This window comes from Serinus canaria, chromosome Z (assembly GCF_022539315.1).
Source record: "Serinus canaria isolate serCan28SL12 chromosome Z, serCan2020, whole genome shotgun sequence".
Taxonomy (NCBI): domain Eukaryota; kingdom Metazoa; phylum Chordata; class Aves; order Passeriformes; family Fringillidae; genus Serinus; species Serinus canaria.
In genome coordinates, this window is record NC_066343.1 from 41,847,972 (window position 1) to 41,869,248 (window position 21,277).

The 21,277-nt window shown below is 36.0% G+C and overlaps 1 protein-coding gene across 1 annotated transcript; it reads right to left on the reverse strand.

The window, feature by feature from the left end:
- On the reverse strand, positions 1 to 17,368 carry LOC103819438 (long-chain fatty acid transport protein 6-like). The gene is made up of 10 exons (XM_009093936.4): positions 16,891 to 17,368; positions 15,696 to 15,908; positions 14,746 to 14,904; positions 12,972 to 13,096; positions 9,407 to 9,601; positions 7,950 to 8,040; positions 4,815 to 5,013; positions 4,372 to 4,469; positions 2,425 to 2,555; positions 1 to 177 (listed from the first exon to the last, which is right to left on the reverse strand). The coding sequence occupies exons 1-10, from the start codon at positions 17,366 to 17,368 to the stop codon at positions 1 to 3; spliced, it is 1,866 nt and encodes a 621-aa protein (XP_009092184.3).
- Positions 17,369 to 21,277: the final 3,909 nt, after the last annotated feature.

A 21,277-nucleotide genomic window follows, 5' to 3' on the forward strand; every position in this document is an offset into this window, starting at 1 on the left:
TTATAAACGTATTTCACCAGAAACCACCTTATGGTATATCTCTCTTGTCATAGGGATATAGGAACATGCAGGTTCATACATGAAATACAGAGGTTCTGATATAATTTCTGGATTAAATCCTTCATTTGCCAGATGCATTTTCTGATGCTTGAAAGTTGCAGTAGTTTGCATAACACCCTACAAAAGAAATAATTCAAGTAAGGTGCAATATTCCATTTCAGTCTATACCAGTGAAATTATGATGTACATACTGAATAAAATAGATCATACAATTTACTGTAGAATTTCTTCAGTTAAACAATTATCAGATTCACAAGTACAGTGAAATCTAAATCTAAATGAGTATTTTATTTCTTATTCATTTTCCTACTAAAGCAACACACAAGATGACAAGTTTCTGTTTCAACATATGCATTTTCTTTTAACTTTCCTTAGGGCAGTCCACCACAAAATCAGCAGAGTATGGAACACTTAGTGACACTCTGCAAAAGAGCTGACTGATTTTTTGGTATTGGCTCTCTTCTGATTTCCTACTGCTAAACTTAATTTAAAACATTCAACCTGACAATGTTAAGTGCCTTCCTGTCTTATTTGCCTATATAAGGAGTTTCTATACAGCAATTATTAAAATGCCAATTCATGAATGAGTTGTTCTGCACACAATGGTTGGTGTATTTGAGCAGAAGTGGTATATAAATAAATTGCCTTTCCAATGATGTTTACATTAAGAGAAAAGTTTAAAGCAGACTGTTCCCATCATTGTTATTACTTATATGGTGTTTTCAGTGTAGGGAAGGTTTTGTTTTAGTTCCCACACTGAAAAGATCCACTTTTTAGTTCTTGTTGGAAGGAAGTTAAAAAAACTCAGGTGGAAGACATAACAGAGCCCTGGAGTTCCCTGGTTTTTTGCATCCTTGTCCCCATGCCTGTGTTATCTCTTCAGAATGAATTAGGAGATACTGATAACAGAAAATCATTCTGTTTGATTTGCACAAACCAGTCAACTATAATTGCAAGTCATATTGGAAAAAACCTACATACTGACTGCTGAAAATTTTTCAAGAATGATTTTGGTTTTAATCCAATATTGCATGAGAATTTCAAGTATTTCTTTGTCAGTCTTGATTAGGGTGACCTCTTTCTCAGGACCTAGAGGAGGGACTGAATTTTCTTCCAAACAGAAAATTGTGAGTTTGGCATTCATCCTGTTATACTCCCCTAAGGCATTTTATAAAGCCACAACAACTTTTTCTCATTTTGATTTTTTAAAAATAAAATTGAATTTATTTCCTTTAATAAAAATGTGCACATGTGTAAATATTAGTTAATTAGTACTGCTAGTAACTTTGTTTACTTTGGCTCCTCCTCAGTTACTCAGAAAAAGATTTAGTCAGAGAACAAATAAATGCAAACTGGTTTAATTAGTTCCACATATATAAACCTTGATGCTCTGTATAGATTTGCTCAGTCTAGTGGAACTGTAAAGACAGATCTGTTCCAAAAGCTTTCCTGGAAGACACTGCTAATGTCCTTGAGCTCCATCGATAGTATAACCTATGCTTACTGCATGTGAAGGTACATTTACTTAGTGCAGGAATCTGTTAGTGGAAAAAAAAAAATATTCTCAATCTCTATATTCTTCAATTTGTACCTTTTTGACAATGTCTCAGTATTTAAGGAAAACTGCCAAATGCCTCTCAGCATCCCTAACAGTAGCAAATGTGAGCCACAAACTTTTAGAAGATGTAATGTGGAGCCTTTTCCTACCTTTTGCAGTTCATTCTCTTCCTGCCTGGTTGCAGATCAGCCTGCGGGGTGTTCACAAGGGGTATAATCCTTGTACTTTTAAAGTGGACATTAAAAAGAACTGAATCCCAGTTCTGCTTTTGTACTTTAAAACATGTGAGTGCATTTTAATTCTCACGTTAGGAAATCTCCATAAACCTTTTCCTATCTGTTGTAAATAACCTGGTATTTCTTTGGTGCCTTGTCAGTAACAGTGGATAATAATCACTTCAAGAACAGCCACAACAGCAAAAGGTTTGAAATGGATCATGTCACCCTGTTATAAGAAGACACTCTTATGAGTAAGGCTACACATGTGTTTGCTTAGTCTTCTATTGACTAGAAGAAGACACTGGTTAAAGAACTTTGAAGCAAAATCCAACAGCAAAGTTATTAATCCCTACCAGGATTCTTAGGTACGGATGGATCCATGAAAAAACCCTGAAGTTTAATTTATCATATATTTGCTAAAATTCATCATAGTAACAATCATAGGAACAGTAATTTAGGCTACTATTTCCTTTTGTTTTCAACTATCTAAACTGTTAGTCAAATGCATTCTGCATTACATGTTTGAAGTGACCAATTTTCAAGTCAGACAGAAGATAAATACAAGTGGCAGACACCTGGTTGTCTTACCATGATTCTCACAAAGCGTGGTTGGGCATAACTTGGAAGGAAGTCCTCAACATGCTTATAAAGTCTTTCTCCATTAAAGTTGTGGTTATGTTTAAGCACAATAGCTGCCATCCCTGTTCTTCCTTCATAATCTAAAAAAATTGAAAAATAGTATGACAAGTAAGAGTATATGTGAATGTTTTATAACATTTGGGGGGATTTAGTAATATTCAGAACAATTAAATTGATATTGTGAAATATCCATCCTATTTTCTCTGACATCACTGAGTATAAAGTATATGATATTTTATTTATAAGGGATATTATATTTTATTTACTTATTTTATTTATACATGGTATTGGAGAACTTTAAAAGTTACTTTAAGTGGGTTTATTCAATTTAAAAATGTCACCGATGCCTTTTTATTGGGAATTCTCTGTAGCTGGAACTGCCTGCTAGGTTTTATTCCTACCTGAACACTGGCAACATAATGGCCTAAGTAAATCTGAGGGAGTATCAATTTAAAAAAAACCTGAATGCACCCACATAAAGACTAATGCAATAGATGGACATGAGACTGTACTTATTCTATATACAGTTAAATGCCTATTGTACACTGTAAAGGCAGTGCTGAGTGCTTTGCACTCTGTCCCACAGAAAAATTTATGACCAAAAATGTGACTCCTAATAAATTACAGCCATCAAACTGTGTTTGACATGCAAATTGAAACAAAGCCCTTTTCAAAAATATGTACCAGACATAGTTCCTGCATTCTATTTATTGAAACACAAGAAAAAAATTTAAGTGGAGAAAATATCTGAGTTGTAAGAAATCAGCAGCCATAGTTAAATCTGTTCAGAAAAAAAGAGCAGGCTTGAGATCTGCCTAAAGGCACTGGAAAGAAAAAATATGGTACTCCTTTTCCTGAAAATAAATCTGCTGTTACTGAACTGGTGATATGCTGTGAAGTTTGTTATGGCAATAGTTGAGACTCAAGTCAATATAGAAATATGAAAGACCATGCTATCTAGATGTTATTGACACTACAACCAAAAATTGATGTGAATCATGAGGCATTTTTAATGTGCTATTTACTGCCTGAGGTGGCAATAACCCTTTCGAGGAGCTCCAGCTGTAGATGATAATGAGAAATGCTTTGAATATTAGACTACAGTTTTATTTGCATGCACTGCATGACTGCCACCTGCTGATCAACCATTCAGATGATGGCCTTTTAATTTTATTTTTATGTATCCTTTTTCCTTGAACCCATTGCATTTCCCATCTCTCAGTGCTGTCTCTTGACAGCTTCTTCTTCATGTGACTAGTTCCTTCTAATACTAGACTTTATTTGCTTCCAAAGGAAATTATGAACAGTTACTCAGCACCACAAAAAGTTTGTCCTCCTCAAACTGTTTCTTCAGTGGCTGCATCTGCTGAGAAATTTTTTAATTTTGTAATTAGGTTTCCTACAGCTTTTCAGCATGATATTGTATATTTTTCTGAAGCATCATATATGATTGAGAACATTCCAATTATGAAAAAATATATGTGTTCTTGGACAGTACTCATAAGATTGTGGTTTCAGACGTTATCTTTTAATATACTCTGTATTACCATTTTTCAGATGAAAGCGTTTAGCATAAGAGGAGTCTTGTGTAGTTCATACCTTTGTATTTCTCACTTCATATTTCTCACTTCTGTGTTACAATTTTTAATTTATCCAAATTTTTCTTCCTTTCATTACAAAATTTCCTTTCATTACAAAATTTCAGCATGTCATGTTTATTAAATGCAGCATTTTGCTGAAACTGAAATTTCAAAACACTGTAGAAAAGCCTGAATTGCCAAGCTGAAATCACTTATATACTTACATGTACTTGTGCATGCAGTCACTAGACAGAAAAGTTACAGTAAGAAATTAGTAACTTCATTTTATGTTCTTAAACTATAGGGAATGACTTACTTTTTACGCTTACACCATAAACGTTAACTTCTTGGACAAAATCCATCATTCCAATGATCTCTGCAACTTCTAAAGTGGCAACATTTTCTCCTTTCCACCTGTGGAAAATATTTCTTATATTAATATATTAATATGTTAGCTCGTACATGTTTTATTCTATATGTGACAGAGGACTACTTTTAATGTGGGCTACATTCTTAACTGAAGAATCATTTTCTGGTTCAGTGCCGTCTTATATTTGAGATCCCAGTGATACAAGAATTACCAAATTTGAAAAATTCCAATAAGTTGGAGTGAACTCTGTAGGACTCGATTCCTATACTTGGTGGTTTTGTTTAAACAAAGTTGACATTCCTCATGTCTGAGTCTGATCTGTGTCATCCAGGCCTGCCTGTGTGATTTCTTCCAAGCTCCCTGGATTTACTATTAACTTTGTGCTATACCTGAAAGTGTCTCCCACCCGGTCAGTGAAGTAGAGGAACCCATCCTCATCCATCACTAGGAGATCCCCTGTGTCAAGATACACATCTCCTTCCACAAACACATTACGCAGCAGTTTCTTCTCTGAGGCTTCTTTATTTCCAACATACCCAGAAAATGGGCCATCCTCAGTAACTTGAAAAACTAGAAGACCAGGTTTACCTGCAAGTCATGAAAAGGGGAAACTAAACATATATAGAGTAAGCTATTAAGAGCATAAATTATCATATTAAAAATCCTTTGGGAAGCCACATTGGTTTTATGTGTCTTATTGCTACATTACCGTAGTTCTTTCCTGAACAGAAGAAATGGGTGAGTGGAAAAGGGAACATAATTTTGCTTCCTTCTTTTCCAATAATCTGGACCACAGGGAAGAAATTTTTGGAGTGTGTGATACATCACTTACCTGGTAAAAGCATTTGCCCATAGAAAAGATGATTTATCTTTATGTATCCTTTATCTTTATGTTGTTTGAAAAGGGTGATTGTAGTCAAACAATACAGGTAGAGGCAATATGTATAGTACCTAAGGGTATTATACATATTGCCTCTACATGTATTGTTTGTATTTTTGAAGGCTTTGAGGTTTTCCAGAGGATAGGGATGTTACTGCCTTAGCACTGGTGTGCTGCTGTGACAAAACAAGTAATCTACAAATGTGCACCCCTGATCATCAAGGGGTCTCTGGGGTCTGAAGCATATCCCTACTGGGCATCACTCCTTGTTGCAGCCTAAGTCCTATCTGTAACAAGGACAAAATTTCCATTGACTGCACTGGAACTGATTCAGAATGGCCTTTAAACGTGTTTCTTTTACTATTCTTTATCTGTGATAAGTATTGGCTTTGTTCTCAATGTACTGCTGAGGTTAAAAGATAATCCCATCTTCGAAAACCTTTTATTTTACCCCTTCAGCAGATGTAAGGAGATATTTTGAAACAAATAATTTTCTTCATAGCTGTATTTCTGCTTCCTAAATTTAATCCTCTTCATTTTTTTGAACACTCAACATGGCAAATGGAATAAAAGCTCATACTACGTTTCAGAAGCGGAGCTGGCACTGCTGCAAATACAATGCATAATTTATAACAAAGAACAACCAAACAAAAATATTGAATTTAAAAAAGGACTTGCTCTAACCTCAAGTCAGTTTTACAGGAGGATCCCATAGTCCAATGTGTGAATTTCCTGTCATTACTATCTCACGTTGCATCAAGTGACAGATTCAGGGTTGTTAAAAAATATGGTAATAACCTGCAAATTGTTTCAGTGTGTCATGAAACTGGGAATTTTATCAATTGCACTGAGAACCCAAGAATTGTTTGTGCAGTGGTCGAATGAGTGGACGGGAGGAAGAAGCAAGCTCTGGTGCAAGGAAAAAAAATAGAAGACTTTTCGGGATGGGGAGATGTGGCAGCAAATACTAGCTGAGTAGAAAAAAGAGAAGAGGGCGAAGGGGCCAGACGACGACAAGAGAGGAGAGGAGAGAGAGGAAGGAGAGAAGGAGAGTAGCGGAGGGGGAGAGAGGAGAGGAGAGAGGAGCGGAGAGGAGAGGAGAGGAGAGAGAGGAGAGGAGAGGAGAGGAGAGGAGAGGAGAGAGAGGAGAGGAGAGGAGAGAGAGGAGAGGAGAGGAGAGGAAGGAGAGGAGAGGAGAGGAGAGGAGAGTATGGTAAGAAGGTATGTAGGAGATGGTAGGAGATGGGAGGAGCGGGAGGAGAGGAGTTAGAGGAGAGTAGAGGAGAGGGGGAGGAGATGTTAGAGGTGAGGAGGAGATGAGAGTAGGCATGGTATATGGAGAGGCATGAGGAGGGAGAGGATGGAGGAGGAGTATAGGAGTAGGTGAGTAGAGGAGAGGATATCGCTGAGGATGTATTGAGGAGGATGAGGGAGGAGAGTATATTATAGTATATGATATTGTAGTATATATGTATTTATTGATATGATAGTATATTATATGGTATTATCGTATATTATATTATATTATATTGTATTATATTGGATTATATGTATTAATTGTATTATATTGTTTTAGATTGCATTAGATGGCATTATCGTGTATTTATTGATTATTGGTGGTATTATATTATATGGTATTATATTATATAATATGGTATTATATGGTATTATATGGTATTACATTATATAACATTATATAATATTATATAATACATAATATGCAATGTAATGTTATGTTATACGTTATATTTTCAAAGATAAGCAATAATAATTGTTGATTTCATGTCCAGTACTGCTGTGTGTCATTGAGATCTGACATTATCATAACCTGTTATAATTTAGGTCATCTGTACAAGCCTCTCTTCTACCTTCAGGATTTTTATCTCTATGATAATTAAATCTACATACTAAAACAAGTGATGTAAAGACCTTTTCCCCAGAATTGATAACTTTGACACGGATGATTCCTGCATGTGTACACAGACACATGAATGTTTGATGTGGCTTTGATAGATGCAGTGCTCTTTTTTGAGACTCAGTTTTCAGGATTTTTCTCAAGGATATTCTCAACTAGGAGACTACCTTATTTTTAGTCTGAGAGCTTCAACTCTTTGAGTATTCCATTTTAAGTAGGAGTTTGGAAAGTCTGTGCAACTCTAGGTACCAAAATGATAAGTCTGGTTTCGTCACTAATTTTAAAAATATGATCCACAATTTGAAATTTTGCTGTTCTTCATCAGAATTTTAAATCTGAAACTTAGAAAGCATCTTGAAACATCTGGTCTCAGAGCACAACATACCTGGGAATTACGGTATCTTTTTTTTTCTTTAAAAAATAAAAAGCATTAAAAAATTTGATTTTTCCAGTAATAGGAACAAGTTCTCCTCAAGTGAGAATAAAAATATTATGGGTGCCAAATATTACTAATGTTCTGATATGATTGTAATTTTTTCTTTTAGATTAATTTACAAATAATTGGATATATTATTGCATGTATTAGCAACAGATCTCTATTTGGATCAATTTTCCTATTTTTTCTATTTTGAAGTTCTAGGCATATGACAAAAATCTATTGCTCACAGAAATATCACCATCTAAATTGAGCTATCTGTTAGTTAATAGATGACTAATATTTTTCCTTACCTGTGGGTGCTTTCTTACCCCTTCCATTTTCATCTTTTATAAGTTCTTGTTTGCAGACATCATATTTCAACAACTCAAAAGAATGTAGAAACTAAAAGAAAAACAAAAAAGCACATATGCATACTTAAAACCACCTGTTTCTTACTAATTTTCTAGCTTTGATAAAATTGCTTTGAATTAATGAATAGTCCCTACTGACTTTTGGAGACTTGAGACAGCCTGAAATAAACTGGCAGTATTCTGAGGCAATTGTCAGAAAGTGTTTCTATCATGGTAAGCCACACCAAGTATACATATACAGGTAAATGTTCATCTCCTTTATTGTCAAAAAGAAGCCCATTTTCTAAGAGTAGGGTCAGATTAAAATAATTTATATCAAGGATAAAGTGTATTTGATCAAATTGTCAGATTTGCTTTAAAAACTGCCATCCATTTATAATATCTCTGGAATGCAAATCAAGATGATTCTCTGTCAAAAAAAATCTATAATAAATTTACAGACATATCAAAAATTACACCAGACAGGTGCAAATGGAAACTTTCACTTAATGACTTAATTAGACTTTCCTGCCTCAATCCTCCATCCACGTGGTTAAGATTGCTAGAAGACTGAAAGTCTTGCAGAGATGTCATCGTCATGTCAAAGCATTTTTGACATCTCAGATATAAATAGAAATCATTTGGAAGTCGTTAATCGGTCTTGATCTTAAATGATCTGGATGTTTAATATTGTTTGAATAGTATTTCATGGTAGTATAATATTCATGATTCACAGAAACTGTACAATTTGGAAAAGCATTTGAGACTGTCAAGGGGTTTTTATGGTAGAAACATGAAGAGTTTCAACAGTGGTTGTATATGTAAATGTACAGCTTGGATATTTTGAGATTAATATTTTTCTCCTTTGTTTGCTGAGAGTTTAGAATTTTTTGTTTTGTTAATCTTATTTCAGAGAAAGTGTGACACTAGTTTTAATGAGCTGAGATGCAGCAAAAGAACAAATTTTGTGAAAGTTTGCTTTGGAATATCTATCTCCCGATTCATACCAAAACTCAAATCAAAACTAGTTTCTGGCCTCATCATTTGTTCTATGTGGGTTTTCAGGATGATAAGTAAACTTTAATAAAAATCATTACCCAGTCCTGTGGGTAGTCTCTTCTACACAGTCAGTTTGGTTTTTTTAATATATTCTGGGGGAAAAGTTGGGTACACAAGCTCCTATGTACTCATAGTGTAACATTTACTGTGGCTTCAAAATAAATGTACAGAGAATAGAGTCAAGGAAGTGGCTAAGAATAAGTCTTCTGTTTTCATGAACCAATTATTATTGTACCTGGAAAGAAGGAAGCATTTTCTTCCTTCCTGTTCTTTATGATTTCCGCCTTTCCCATGCGTTTTCACTTTTGTTTTTTTAATTGTTGTATGGTTAATTGGTTGGTTGATTTGATAACTCTTACCTTTGAGAAGATGCCAGCACGGCCCACAGCTCCTATTTTATTAGTGTAGTTCAGGAAACCAAGACTTCCTTCCGTGGACCCATAGAATTCAAATATTTTAACTGGGCCAAACCTCATCAGAAATTCTTTCCATACAGAAGGTCTAATACCATTTCCAAGGGCAATGCGCACTTCATGAACTCTGTCCTCTTCTTTCTGTGAACAGACAATAAGAAACATTCTGTGGCTGGGAAAAGAGGATCTAAATGCCTAAAATTGACCTAACAGAACAGAATGTTTCCAACAGATCAATTTTCATTTGTGAACTGCCACCTTGACTAAAATACTTCACAGAAAGAGGTTTTATTTGCTGCTGTTGTTGTTGTTTTTTAAAATAAAACAGAAAAGCATAAGAAATCTTGATCTGAGGTTGAGGGGTTTTTGCAGGGTGAAAACTTTATTGCTGTAATTCTTTGAATTTTCACTTATGAACTCTATAAAGAGGAAGTATATTACAAAGTTTAAAAGATTTTAGCTGTAAATAAATAGGTTTTAAGGAAGTGCCATTTCCCATAGAATAGAAGTTTTTTTCCCACCAAAAAGAGAAGTTTTTCTGTATCAACAAAATTGTGCCTTAGAAAACTCTTGTGATACACAAAGATTGATTCTTTTTGTTATGATACTTGATAGAAAAGTTTGCACATCTGCCATGTTCCTTATGGAACCTGAAAAAGCAGCAGAATAAACTCAAAGCTATTTAAAATACCTTGCATTATTAGGTTCAACTTTAATCTTAAATCCAGAGTCATCAAAAGATAGTAATAAAATCTGCAGTAAAAACATAGTTGCTAATGTGTTATTGCTACATGTTAGTGATATATTATTGTGGTAAACTATTCAAAAGTTTACTTACACAAGTGCTTTCTGCATAGGAGCAGACTGCCCTGTTTATAGGATTATGGTCAAGACTCTCAGAAGCCCTCACTTTTTTGGATGTGTAGCTGGGATTCAGTAATTAAGTTACTGTTATGGCTAAATGTCAGCAGAAAATAAACTTATTTCAGGTCAACAGGAATGGTTCCTTCAAATCAAATAAATACCTTTTGGTTTTGTTGCAGTGTTATTCTGATCTTTAAAACTGTAAAATTATGTTTGATTTAAAGATGGAGCTTTGCCTTGTAATTACACTGAAATATTTTAGCAGAGATTCAAACTTTTGACTTTCAAAAATATTCACATAAAATTGTTTTGTGAAAACAAAAATGTATTAGCAGACAACTTAATTTGATCCAGACCTGCATTTTATGGCAGATTAATTATTTGCCATGACAGGATGAACCGTAATGCAGACTAAACCTCACTGTTAAACACAGGGGTCAAACCAGAGTTTGATATTCCCTGCTTCTGCCTAATGAGATGTGTTTTCTTTTGCAATTTTAATGGTAACTCTGAAGGAATAGATGTTTTGATCACGTGTATACAATCCAACTCAATTTTAAACCAGCTGGGAGGCTGACTGGGAGACTTCCTTCATGCATAATGTTGTCCCTTCTTCAACACTTTGTCTTCAGGATGAAATGACAGGTTTTGATTTTTTTCCCCAAGGTATTTTGTGATACTGTAAGACTTGAAGTAAATCTCAAGAGTTTGAGAGATTACAAGCAATAGGAGAAACTGTTATTCTTACCTTAGTTCAGACCTGGTTCAACAATCTGCAGCATTTCCCTAAACTACCTTGAATCTTAAATGTCTTTATTTAAAAGTTATATGGTTCCCTTTAAAAACATTATTTGACTTACTTTCTCAGTATTTTGTTACATTCTATGGGCTTAATATTTACTTCTGATAGGTACGTGAGGCTGGTTATCTTGCAGTAGATGTAATTAGTCACAGAGTTTCTGGCCACATGAAGAAATCCCGAAGTGCCCAAATCCTAGTTTCCAAATCCATGTCCTTTCTCAAATTGTGAGACCTGGGCATGCTCAGTGAAAGGAGGGAAGGACAGACACCCTGTGTATGATGTAGAGCATGCTGGAACAGGTTCCTCATGTTCAGTCCTAGTCCTGAACAACACCAGACCTATTACCCTGCATGGCTTTCTTCCAGTGTAGGTGAACTGGTGTGGTGCAGTAGAGGTTAAATGTTATGTGCAGATATAACATCTGGTTAGATGTTATATGTGGTCACAGTCTAGCAGGGTCATGTAAGTAAGATCCAGTAAGACGTAAATTGACAGAGCTCCTGATGTACCTGATCCACTCCTGCTAGCAACCTCACCTTCCTCAACTCACCCAGGCCATCTCTGTTTTTCCCTCTTACCAGCTGCCAGTTAAGTATCTATTTCTTCTCTGTTAAATTTTTGTTATTGAGTCAAGGAAAGATAGTTCTCATTGCTTTTTTCCTGCAGGAGAAACCTTTATACAACTGGTTTGGCCTAGCTAATTATTCCTTTGTGGCTTCTTGACCCATGGACTACTGGTACAGTAGTAGCTGTTGGCCAGGCTTGAGTCCTGTTTCAGGCTTGTTTGTACAGGCTTGAGTTCTGGCAACAGCTATCCTGTCTTGTACCCTTTAGCACTTTTTGTCTTTGATCCCTCTCCTACATCCAGACCACCCATTAAGAAGATTCTGTTCAAAGCATCTGGAGAATTCTTTCAGATATTTCCTTGTTCCTAGTCCTTGCATCAATCTCTGACCAATGCCTTTGAGATCATTTGAACTTTGTGCTTGTACATGAGGCTTTCTGAGGTAGGCAGGAATACTTCTTGTCATCTCCCTTCAGTAATATCCTAACTCCTGAGCATAAAATTTAAAAAATTAACCAAACTTTTCCAAAAAATTCCAACCAAATGTTGTCATTGAGGAATGAGAGTTGCAACTTAGTAAGTATGTTCAGACTTACTTGTCACTGTTTGGTAACACTTTACTTTGTTTCAAATCTAATCATGATATAGTTGTCATGATCTTTAGGACTGTTATCTCAGGGGGCACCAAGATTTTGCACCACACTGTTAGTACTTTAGCTTCATACAGATATCTCCATCATCATATATACAGGCATGGAAGAGAATGTGCCTTGGGAAGACCTCTAAGAAAAAGATTTAAACTAATAAAAACTCATTCATAAATTTAAAAGTCAAAAATTAACTACCATCCATTAAATGCTGAACATAATAGGCCTCCCTTGATAAACAATTACTTTGGAACAGAGCACTGAAATTGTTTAATCATTCAATCTGGTTCAGACTCTTGTTTGGTCATTGTGTATGCTGAAGATTTTACAGCTTTTACCTTTTCCTGGCTGACCAGCAACTTGCTGGTCAAAAAGCTTGGCTTTGCAGGGGCACTTCTGTGAGTGTCAGGGTAAAAGTGTCCTATCCTGCCAGGCTTGTTCCTTTGTCACCACCTCATTTGCTTGTGTAAACTTGATTGCTATTGGTAATAACTAGGAACACAAGACCTAAATTCTGTATTCACTGTAAAAGGCTATCAAACATTGAAAATGCTATATTATTCAGAAATAAGTGGATCTATCTGACTTTCAGATTTGCTATATCTTAAAGCTGCGTTTGCAAACAGAACTTACACAGGGCTGATTGCAGAGATAGCGGCAGAGTTCTCCTATGTATAAAAACATAGTAACATTGTATTTCCTACAGTCATTCCAAAACTGTCTCGCAGAAAATTTCTTCTTCAAAACACAGGTCGCTCCTATGTGATGAAAACAGATAAGACATTTCAAAACAACCTTTAAAATAACACCCTTGTCTTCTACCAATATTGTAACAAAAAAATTTAAAAAATTGTCATTCTCTTAATTCAGTTAATGATAAATCCAGCTAATGAAATAAATTGTAAGCAATTTCCAAGAGGATCTGTCTGTTAAATGAAACTTGCACAATTAAGCCTTACTTCTTTTTCTGAGTAGTAATAAAAAACTTAGAGTAACAGAAGCAAAAGAAGTAAGGCTTTTAATGATCTCCCATTACTAGTAATAGGTCACAGCCTAAACATATTGTTTCTGTCAAGATCATGAACTAGTTTAACTCTGAAACAAAAAGATCTTGGAATGGGGGAAATGACAGCTCACAGCTTCTCTATTTGTGTGACAAGTGGTGGAAAGGAAATGGGCTGTCTTTGTTGTTTCCATTTCATTCCCCTTTTTCTGTTCCTTGACAACTGAGAATCAACACTGTAACCCTGTGTTTTTTTCTGTGACCCTGATGTTCTTTTAGAGCTTTTCATTCCAAAAGCCACTTTATTCTACACATCTCATATCTGCCACTCCATCCCTTCCTCAGTATTGTCAATCAAGAATTTACAAATTTCCCTGTTTCTATCCTTTCAAAAATTCCTTTTTGCCCAAGTCCTGTTTGTCCCCCGTGAGGTTTCCCAGGGCCTTCCAAATTTTGAATCTCTTCTTGTCCACTTTTCCCATCTTGCCTGCTCCTCCCTGATCTTGAAACCTTTCAGAGCTCTTCAGCCTCACCCTCCTCAAAGCTGTGCAATTCAAATCCCAGACTCCCAGGTCTCTATCTAAACAACTAAGATATTACCCTACATTTTCGGTTCCAAGGAAATTCATAGCCTCAAACCTCTTCATACTCTCATTTTCCCATCCCCTTTGTGTTTCTGTTAGGCAGAAGCAGTCTTGCCAGCAGTTACTGTAAGCCAGCATGCCTGCCTGCCTTGTTCCTGAATAAACAAAGCACTGAAATATCTTTTAAAACACTCCAGTTACATACTTAGCATGCCAAAACCCAGCATCTAGGCAAGACTCTAACAACAGAAAAGAGGGATGTACCTGGGAAATATCTGGTTTCTTGTGTAAACTTGATTACAAATTATTCCCATTACCAAACTTAGAAGAGGAGATTTTGTCCTTCTTCTGTTTTTCACTTTAATATGATGAATCTAACTCTGTAGGTCTTATTCAAATAAGAGACTGAAAAAGCTCTGCAACACATTTGGTCAATCGTATTCTCAAGATTGGGCTTCCATAATGCGTTTATAGCTTCTGACACTAAAAATCAAGCCTCAGATGCCTGTGTGAATGCCTTTTCAGACTTTTGGCATAGGTTAGAAATATGACTTCATGTTAACCCATGCAGTGGTGCTAACAATACACAGACCTCAAGTCATTTTATGCTGGATTTATACAACCATTAGTGTCTGTTCTAAGCTTCAAAAACTATGCACATACCTTAGATATTGCCCGCAAATGGGGGAGGTGATAAAAATGATAAAATTACAAAATGTTTTTGGTAAACATGTTGGAGTTACCAAGCAGATATTCACATAATACTAACACGTCATAGCCTTGTCAAGTTAATGAAACCTCACTAGAAGGTAAATATTACCTAATTGAATGCATCCACAGATGCCAAGAAGAGAAGCACTGATGTGGTACAAGGGAAGAGTGACATAAATAATATCCTGAGAAACCGCACCACACTGAGTAAATGCTAAGGAGGCAGCCAGAGTTCTGCGATGAGAGATGATAGCAGCTTTTGGGAAACCTGTCAAAGGGAAAGAGCAAATAACTATAAATGTACTGCATGCATTAATAATTTTGCCCTAAGTAGAATTATGTTGGGAATGTACAGGGAGAATTCTCTTCCTCTGAGTCTTCATCCTGTGCTTCACTGTTCTATGAGTTTATTTTCTTAGTCTCTCAGCTGCTTCACTCTTTCTGCCTGTAAAGCTATTCAATCATAGAATTATGGGTAGGGTTGGAAGGGATAATGATAGTGTGAGATAATGTAGTCCCAACCCCCCTGTCATGTCTGTTTCATCTGGAGGACAAAGTCCACGCCCATCACAGGTGTGGGCCATCCAAATCTACAGACAGGTTTCCCTTGCCAGAAAGTGAGAATGGGGAAACTTCTGGAATGTCACTGTGTCACTGGGCTTCTACTTGCAATGGAAATGACTTCTACAAAGTTGCTTGGATTGACTAGTGGATGGATTTCCCCATTCTTCCACTCTAAAAATAACTCCTACTTCAGAATCAAAAGCAGAGGTTCTACAGTTCTCCCTTTCTGAGCAACTCTTAGAGACTGACTTTATTTGCTTTATATTCAAGAAATTAATTTCAGCCATGGAGTATCTATGTAAAAGTTCGGCAATTGAAATTACACTCTTGCTAACATATGGCAAAACCATTTTAAAGTGTACTGTGCTTCTAAATAAATTAATCCTCCCTGTCTTGATTTAGAAATTCAAGTTCTTCTTTTTGTGTCTTTTTGCTTAATTTATACTGCCTTAATTTTCAGAGGTGCAGCTGTACTTTGTTAGTACATATCCTCACCTGTGCTTCCTGATGTGAAGATATGCAGAGCTGTGTTTCTTGTGTCAGTGGCAGCTCTAAGATGAGATGGAACAGGATTATCAGGCACCTTGTCTAGTTTGTCTGGTAGGGTGTGAACATGCTGGAAAGGAGAGCTGGTGCTCATCAGCCAGACAGCAACATTATTTTCCAAGAGATTCAAAATAAATTCTTTCTCTATTGATCCTAAACAATCTGCCAAGTTAAAACAAACAAACAAACAAAAACCCCATTGTAATTATTAAAATAAATACAACTGCAGACCTGATTACTAGCACTGAAATGAAATACCATACCACTGTATAAACCTACCACAGCCACAGGAGGGCTAATCTGCACAGTGGATGGTGAAAAAAACATCATGATGTTTAATTTCCCTATATTTCTCATGTGGCTTTAGTTGTAATTGATAAAACACCATGAACTTAGTTGGTGATCCTAGTATACAGGATTTAATTAAATCACGTTTGTTTGGAAACTTGGTGCATATACCAAATAACAAACCCTCACAGATTCATATGGAATTCTGGTAGTGCTGCCAACCTGTATAAAAGATGAGAAAGTTAAAAGGAGTAGAAAGTTAAATAAATTGCCTAGTATTGTATAATATGTCATAAACAGGGACAAAACTGCAGCTCTTTGTGCTGCAATCTTTGCTTCAAGCAATGCTACCTTGGGATTGCCACTTAAAGTAGTTATAAAGTAACATAAATTTTTATGTGGGTATTTTGAGATGAAGGAAATCACAACTACAAAGGGAATCTGTGTCTTCCTGTAGTCAGTGAAGTTTTATATAAGCCGCATAAATGAATAAATAGAAATGGAAATGAAATTATGCTAAAGTATCTCCAAAGGCTGTTTTCTTGCTGATGCATGATTATTGCTCCTGTTACCTTGTCCAGCAATTGGAGGGTTTCAGATTTAAGCTTTTAATTCCACTAATTAATTGCATGGGGCTTATTTTGTGCTTGTACTCTTGAAATTTAAACATTATCTCTTTTGTCTCATTTTTAGACAACACTATCTCTTTCCTTATTTTTCCACTCCTTTTCTTCCCTTCTTTTAAGTGTGTGTATATAGAGAGCTTGCAGCTCTGAAGGGCTCTGATTTTCTAAGTTTGATAGAAGCAGGAAACAGTGGAAAGTGAGCAGTAAGTGAAGCACAACACAGAGCTTACCTTCTCCTATGACCAGTGCTTTTGCTGCACATGTGTTAATGCAGTGCAGGAGAGATCTCGAGCGGATATTGGTGTTGAGAAAGGCCACGATGAAGCCCAGCTTGGCTAGCCCGAACCAGACATGGATGAAGTCAGGTCCATTACCCATCAGCAGGGCCACAGTGTCACCTTTTTTCAGATTCCCATAGTGCAGGAAGGCCTGTGCTACCCTGTTGCTCCTCCTGTCCACATCCTGATAAGTGTACACTGTCCCTTCATAGATAAGGAATGGCTTGTGGGGGTTTTTTCCCACTGTCTGCCTGAAAAGGTCAGTTATGGAGAGAATTCCATTTTTTGCCCACTTTTTTACTGTTGCCTTTGACCTCTTCCATCTCAAGAAAAAGATCAGGTCTGCCCAGAAATAGGGGAGAAAGATCTTCAGGGAGACACACAGCACCACTATTCCTCTGGCAACTGTTGAAATCCACGTGCCTAGCATGCTTGGAGCAGGGCAATAATCGATTTAGTGATCTCAGACATATAAAATACACACATTATTGCAATTAACACTGAGTTTAAGACATAGACTAGAAGTTAACGAGCTAATTACAACTGCAGCAGTTAATTTGAGAACTGTTAAAAACACCTTATTGGCTTTTACTAGAATAAAAAGACCCACAAGAGTACAAAAAAGAAAAAGGGAGTTAAGAGTAAATAAAGAATTGTGCAGGATTTTTAACTTGTAACCAAAACTATGTCTAGATTTTTTTACTCTCCCATGGCAAATCCTAGAAAAAGGTGAAAACATAGAAGCCAGGCATATACTATCATATGTATAATATGAAAGTATGTTATGTACCATGCACCTGTAAGATGCACCAAAAGTTGTTCTTGGGTGCCTGAGTTGTATTTTCTGGTCTGATAGAATCTGAGACCATTTGAGACCAAAAGTTTGAACAGTCTGATCAACTAAACTACACAGACTAAACATACACAAATTGCAGGCACCATGCTGTGAAACTTCTGCATCTTCTGAAGTATCCATTTTTCACCATAGGATTTTCTGGCATTTGCAATAAACAGTGAATAATGACTTTATAATAACAATATTTATGTTATTTAAATTATTTACAATACCATCCTGCAGTGTCAAACAAAATTGTGCACTAACATAAACTGAGGTATGGAAAACAATCTTTATGGCATAACAATGATTAACTTCTGTAAAGTATTTCAGGCAAAAATTAACTGTCATATTTTCAAACAGTCATAGGGGAGAACTTGTGAAGATCATGCAAGATCCTTAGAGCATAATATAAATAGCATTGACCAGTCTCCTTTTTAAAGTTTCAGCCATGATTACTACAAACATTTGAAATGTCTTATGTGAGAATCTAGGATTCAGGAACACTTCAGCAGACTGAGGGGCTTTTCTAAATGGGGTGATCTCCACTCTATAGTTTAGAATATCTTACTGACAAGCTGTACTTTTGTTATATTCTTCAAGCCTGTTTACATTTTAAACAATATTTAATGAATATACTTGTAAAATTCAGGGGAATTCTTGCAGAAACTAAGATCTTGTATGTACCATAAAGCATATGAAATGTATTGGTAAAAGAGCAGCTTAAAAATGAAAGCATCATGGCATTAATTGCACATAAACATACAAATGAAGTTAAAGCATGAGAGGCACAATGTTTTAATGTTCTAAACAAAAATTCTAGACCCATCAATTTCTGAAGTCTTCAGCCTGCAAAGAGACATTCTTTGTTACCTTGAAATCTGTAAATTCTTCTAGATTACACTGTATTACCTATCTGGCCAAATGCCTTATCTTTCTATGTTAAGAAACAATTGAAGTAGCTGAGAGTTTAGACTTACAATAGATGTGCCCTGAAAAAACCCTCTCTTTTAGCTCACATGGCTCCTTTACTGCCTTTCTGCCTTTCTCAGAACCTTGTTGTTTGATGGCCAAGGGCACAAACCGAAGACCTCCTGAGCGTCATGCCTTGCCTATGATTTGGAAACCTTTGCTCAGCTTTCTTTGCCACATGCAAGAGTCACTGAAATGAATCAACCAGTAAATTTAGCTCCAGGCAAAGTCAAATTGGCTGACTTCATAAACTGAACCGATAAACACATAATCTTAAGAGAAAATAAATAAAAGGGATGATGATGTTAGACTAGATGATGTTAGATGATGTTTCAGCCCTAGCTTTCTTTTAACATTCTTATATTACTTCTATTGCCAAAAATAGCCATGGTGTATAGGTAAGAACTCAAAGTAAAAAAAGAAATACAAGGAAAAATAAGCAGTCTACTGGGAAAAAAAAAAATCAATCCTCAAAGCTGTGTCAGGATTAGTTTTCGTTCACCCTTTCCACACTTGAATGTGATTGGAAAGGCCCGTAAATTCTTGTTTTAGAATTGTGTGAGCAAAATACTGTTTATGGAGCAGAAAAAAAAAAAAGAAAAGTAAAGGGAAAATATACAACATATAGAGAAAGAGTGAATTTTAGGATGACTATTGTGAAAGAGGTGACTATTGTGAAAGAGCATGCATCTCTCTGAGAGACATTACAGTCCTACAGCCAGCTGCAGGGCAGAAATCATACTGTTGTCACCTGCTGTATGCCTGGAATGAAAAGCCTGATGCTTGCTTTTGGCTGCAATATTCTGGCAATACAATCTAGCTTGCTTTTGATTCTTGCTTGTAAGGTTTCTCCAAAGCATTCTCAAAAGTACATGCACAGGAAGTAAAATTACACTCCAAATGAAGGGCCTGCTAAAAACAATGAAATGTCTTCTCAAATTTAGACAAATTCAAAACACTTTGGAAAAAATTCACACACTCTGATAGGTCTGATTTTTGATTTTGCTGCAAATGCAACCAGTTGTTTCGGTGGAGGTATTAAACACATGCTTAATTTGCAGTCCAACCAAATCCTTTGTATCCTTCTTACAATATCAGATACTAAGTTACTGTCAAGTTCTGGTGTTGTTTATTTGGTTGGTTGGTTGGTTGATTTTGGGTTTTTTAGAGGCTGTCTGTCAAAATATGAAATCTGATTGTGTTATCTCTTGTTTGCATTATTTTCACCAAGTTTCCACGAAGTGAAATTTTTTTTTTGCATATGTATAGAGATTTTTACCTCAGCATGATCAGAAATAAACTTAGTCCAGTAAGTCCATAAAGAATTATAGAATCATAGAAGGTTTGGGTTGGAAGGGACCTTACACATGACCTAATTCTGGCCTCCCTGCCATGGACCACCTTGCACTGGACCAGGTTGCTCAGAGCTCCATCCAGCCTCGGATGCTCCAGGATATTTTCTCATGTTGTCTTTGGTAAATTACTCTGTACATTTGAACAATTGTCTAAAAATAATTGAATAATTCCTTTAGCCTGATTTTAATTAATGTGCAGTCTGTTTATTTACAGTTCTTATCTTAATCTGTTAATCTGTTGAGAGCATTCTATGCCAAAGAAGCATTATTCCAATAAAAACTGACTGCTAGCTCTTCTCAGTTGGAACTCTCTTTTTCTTTGCCTGGTTCTGATCTGGCATTATTCTGTTAGAGAAAAGGAAAACAGGACAACAGAGCTGCCACCTGAGACACAGGCTACAGCACATCTGCAGCTTTGCTTGCACAAGAAGGGTAACTCTGGGAGACAAGGCAAGTACTGGAGAGAGCAATAGCACAAAAATCATTCAGTTGTTTAAAGATCCAGCAAGACTACCCAGACATGTTCTCCAGTCCCAGGGGAATGTAAACAGCCCTTTGTGTTGGCCTCTATGCCTTCATGTCCTCACTCTCTAAGCCATCTGAGATGTCTCTGAAATACCTGAGAAACAAAGACTTTCTGTAACTCAAAGTTAATGTTACAATGACCTTAAAAGTGCTTACAAACTTTCTTTCTTATGAGCTTTGCCAGGTGGAAATAGTATTTTAAAGGACTTAGTATTTTGAGCAATTGTCACATAACCTCTGCTTTGAAATTTGCAAGCAGAAATTCTCAGTTTAATTAATTACTTACTTGGTCACCAAATTCACTAGACTTGGTTTGTCATGGCTTTTTTGTTCCATAAAGTCAAAAAGCAGGGAAAAGCAGGGTTTTGTTTACTTACTCTCTCTGGTTTGTTTGTCCTTTTTTTTTCTTTTCCTGTTCCTCTGCAATCACAAGGATTAAAAACATTTCCTTTAAATGAGAACTGATATTTTAAAGTATCTTTTAAGTATTCTTAAAGATTTCTTTAGAAAATGAAATAAAATTCAAAAGGAAGTAGTCAGTGGTGTCAAAATACACAATGGACTATTTTTCATTGTTTTCTGGCAACCACATGAATAATGGCAAACAGAGAAGGTTTCTAAATATAGGAAGCCCAAAAATTTACCAAAAATT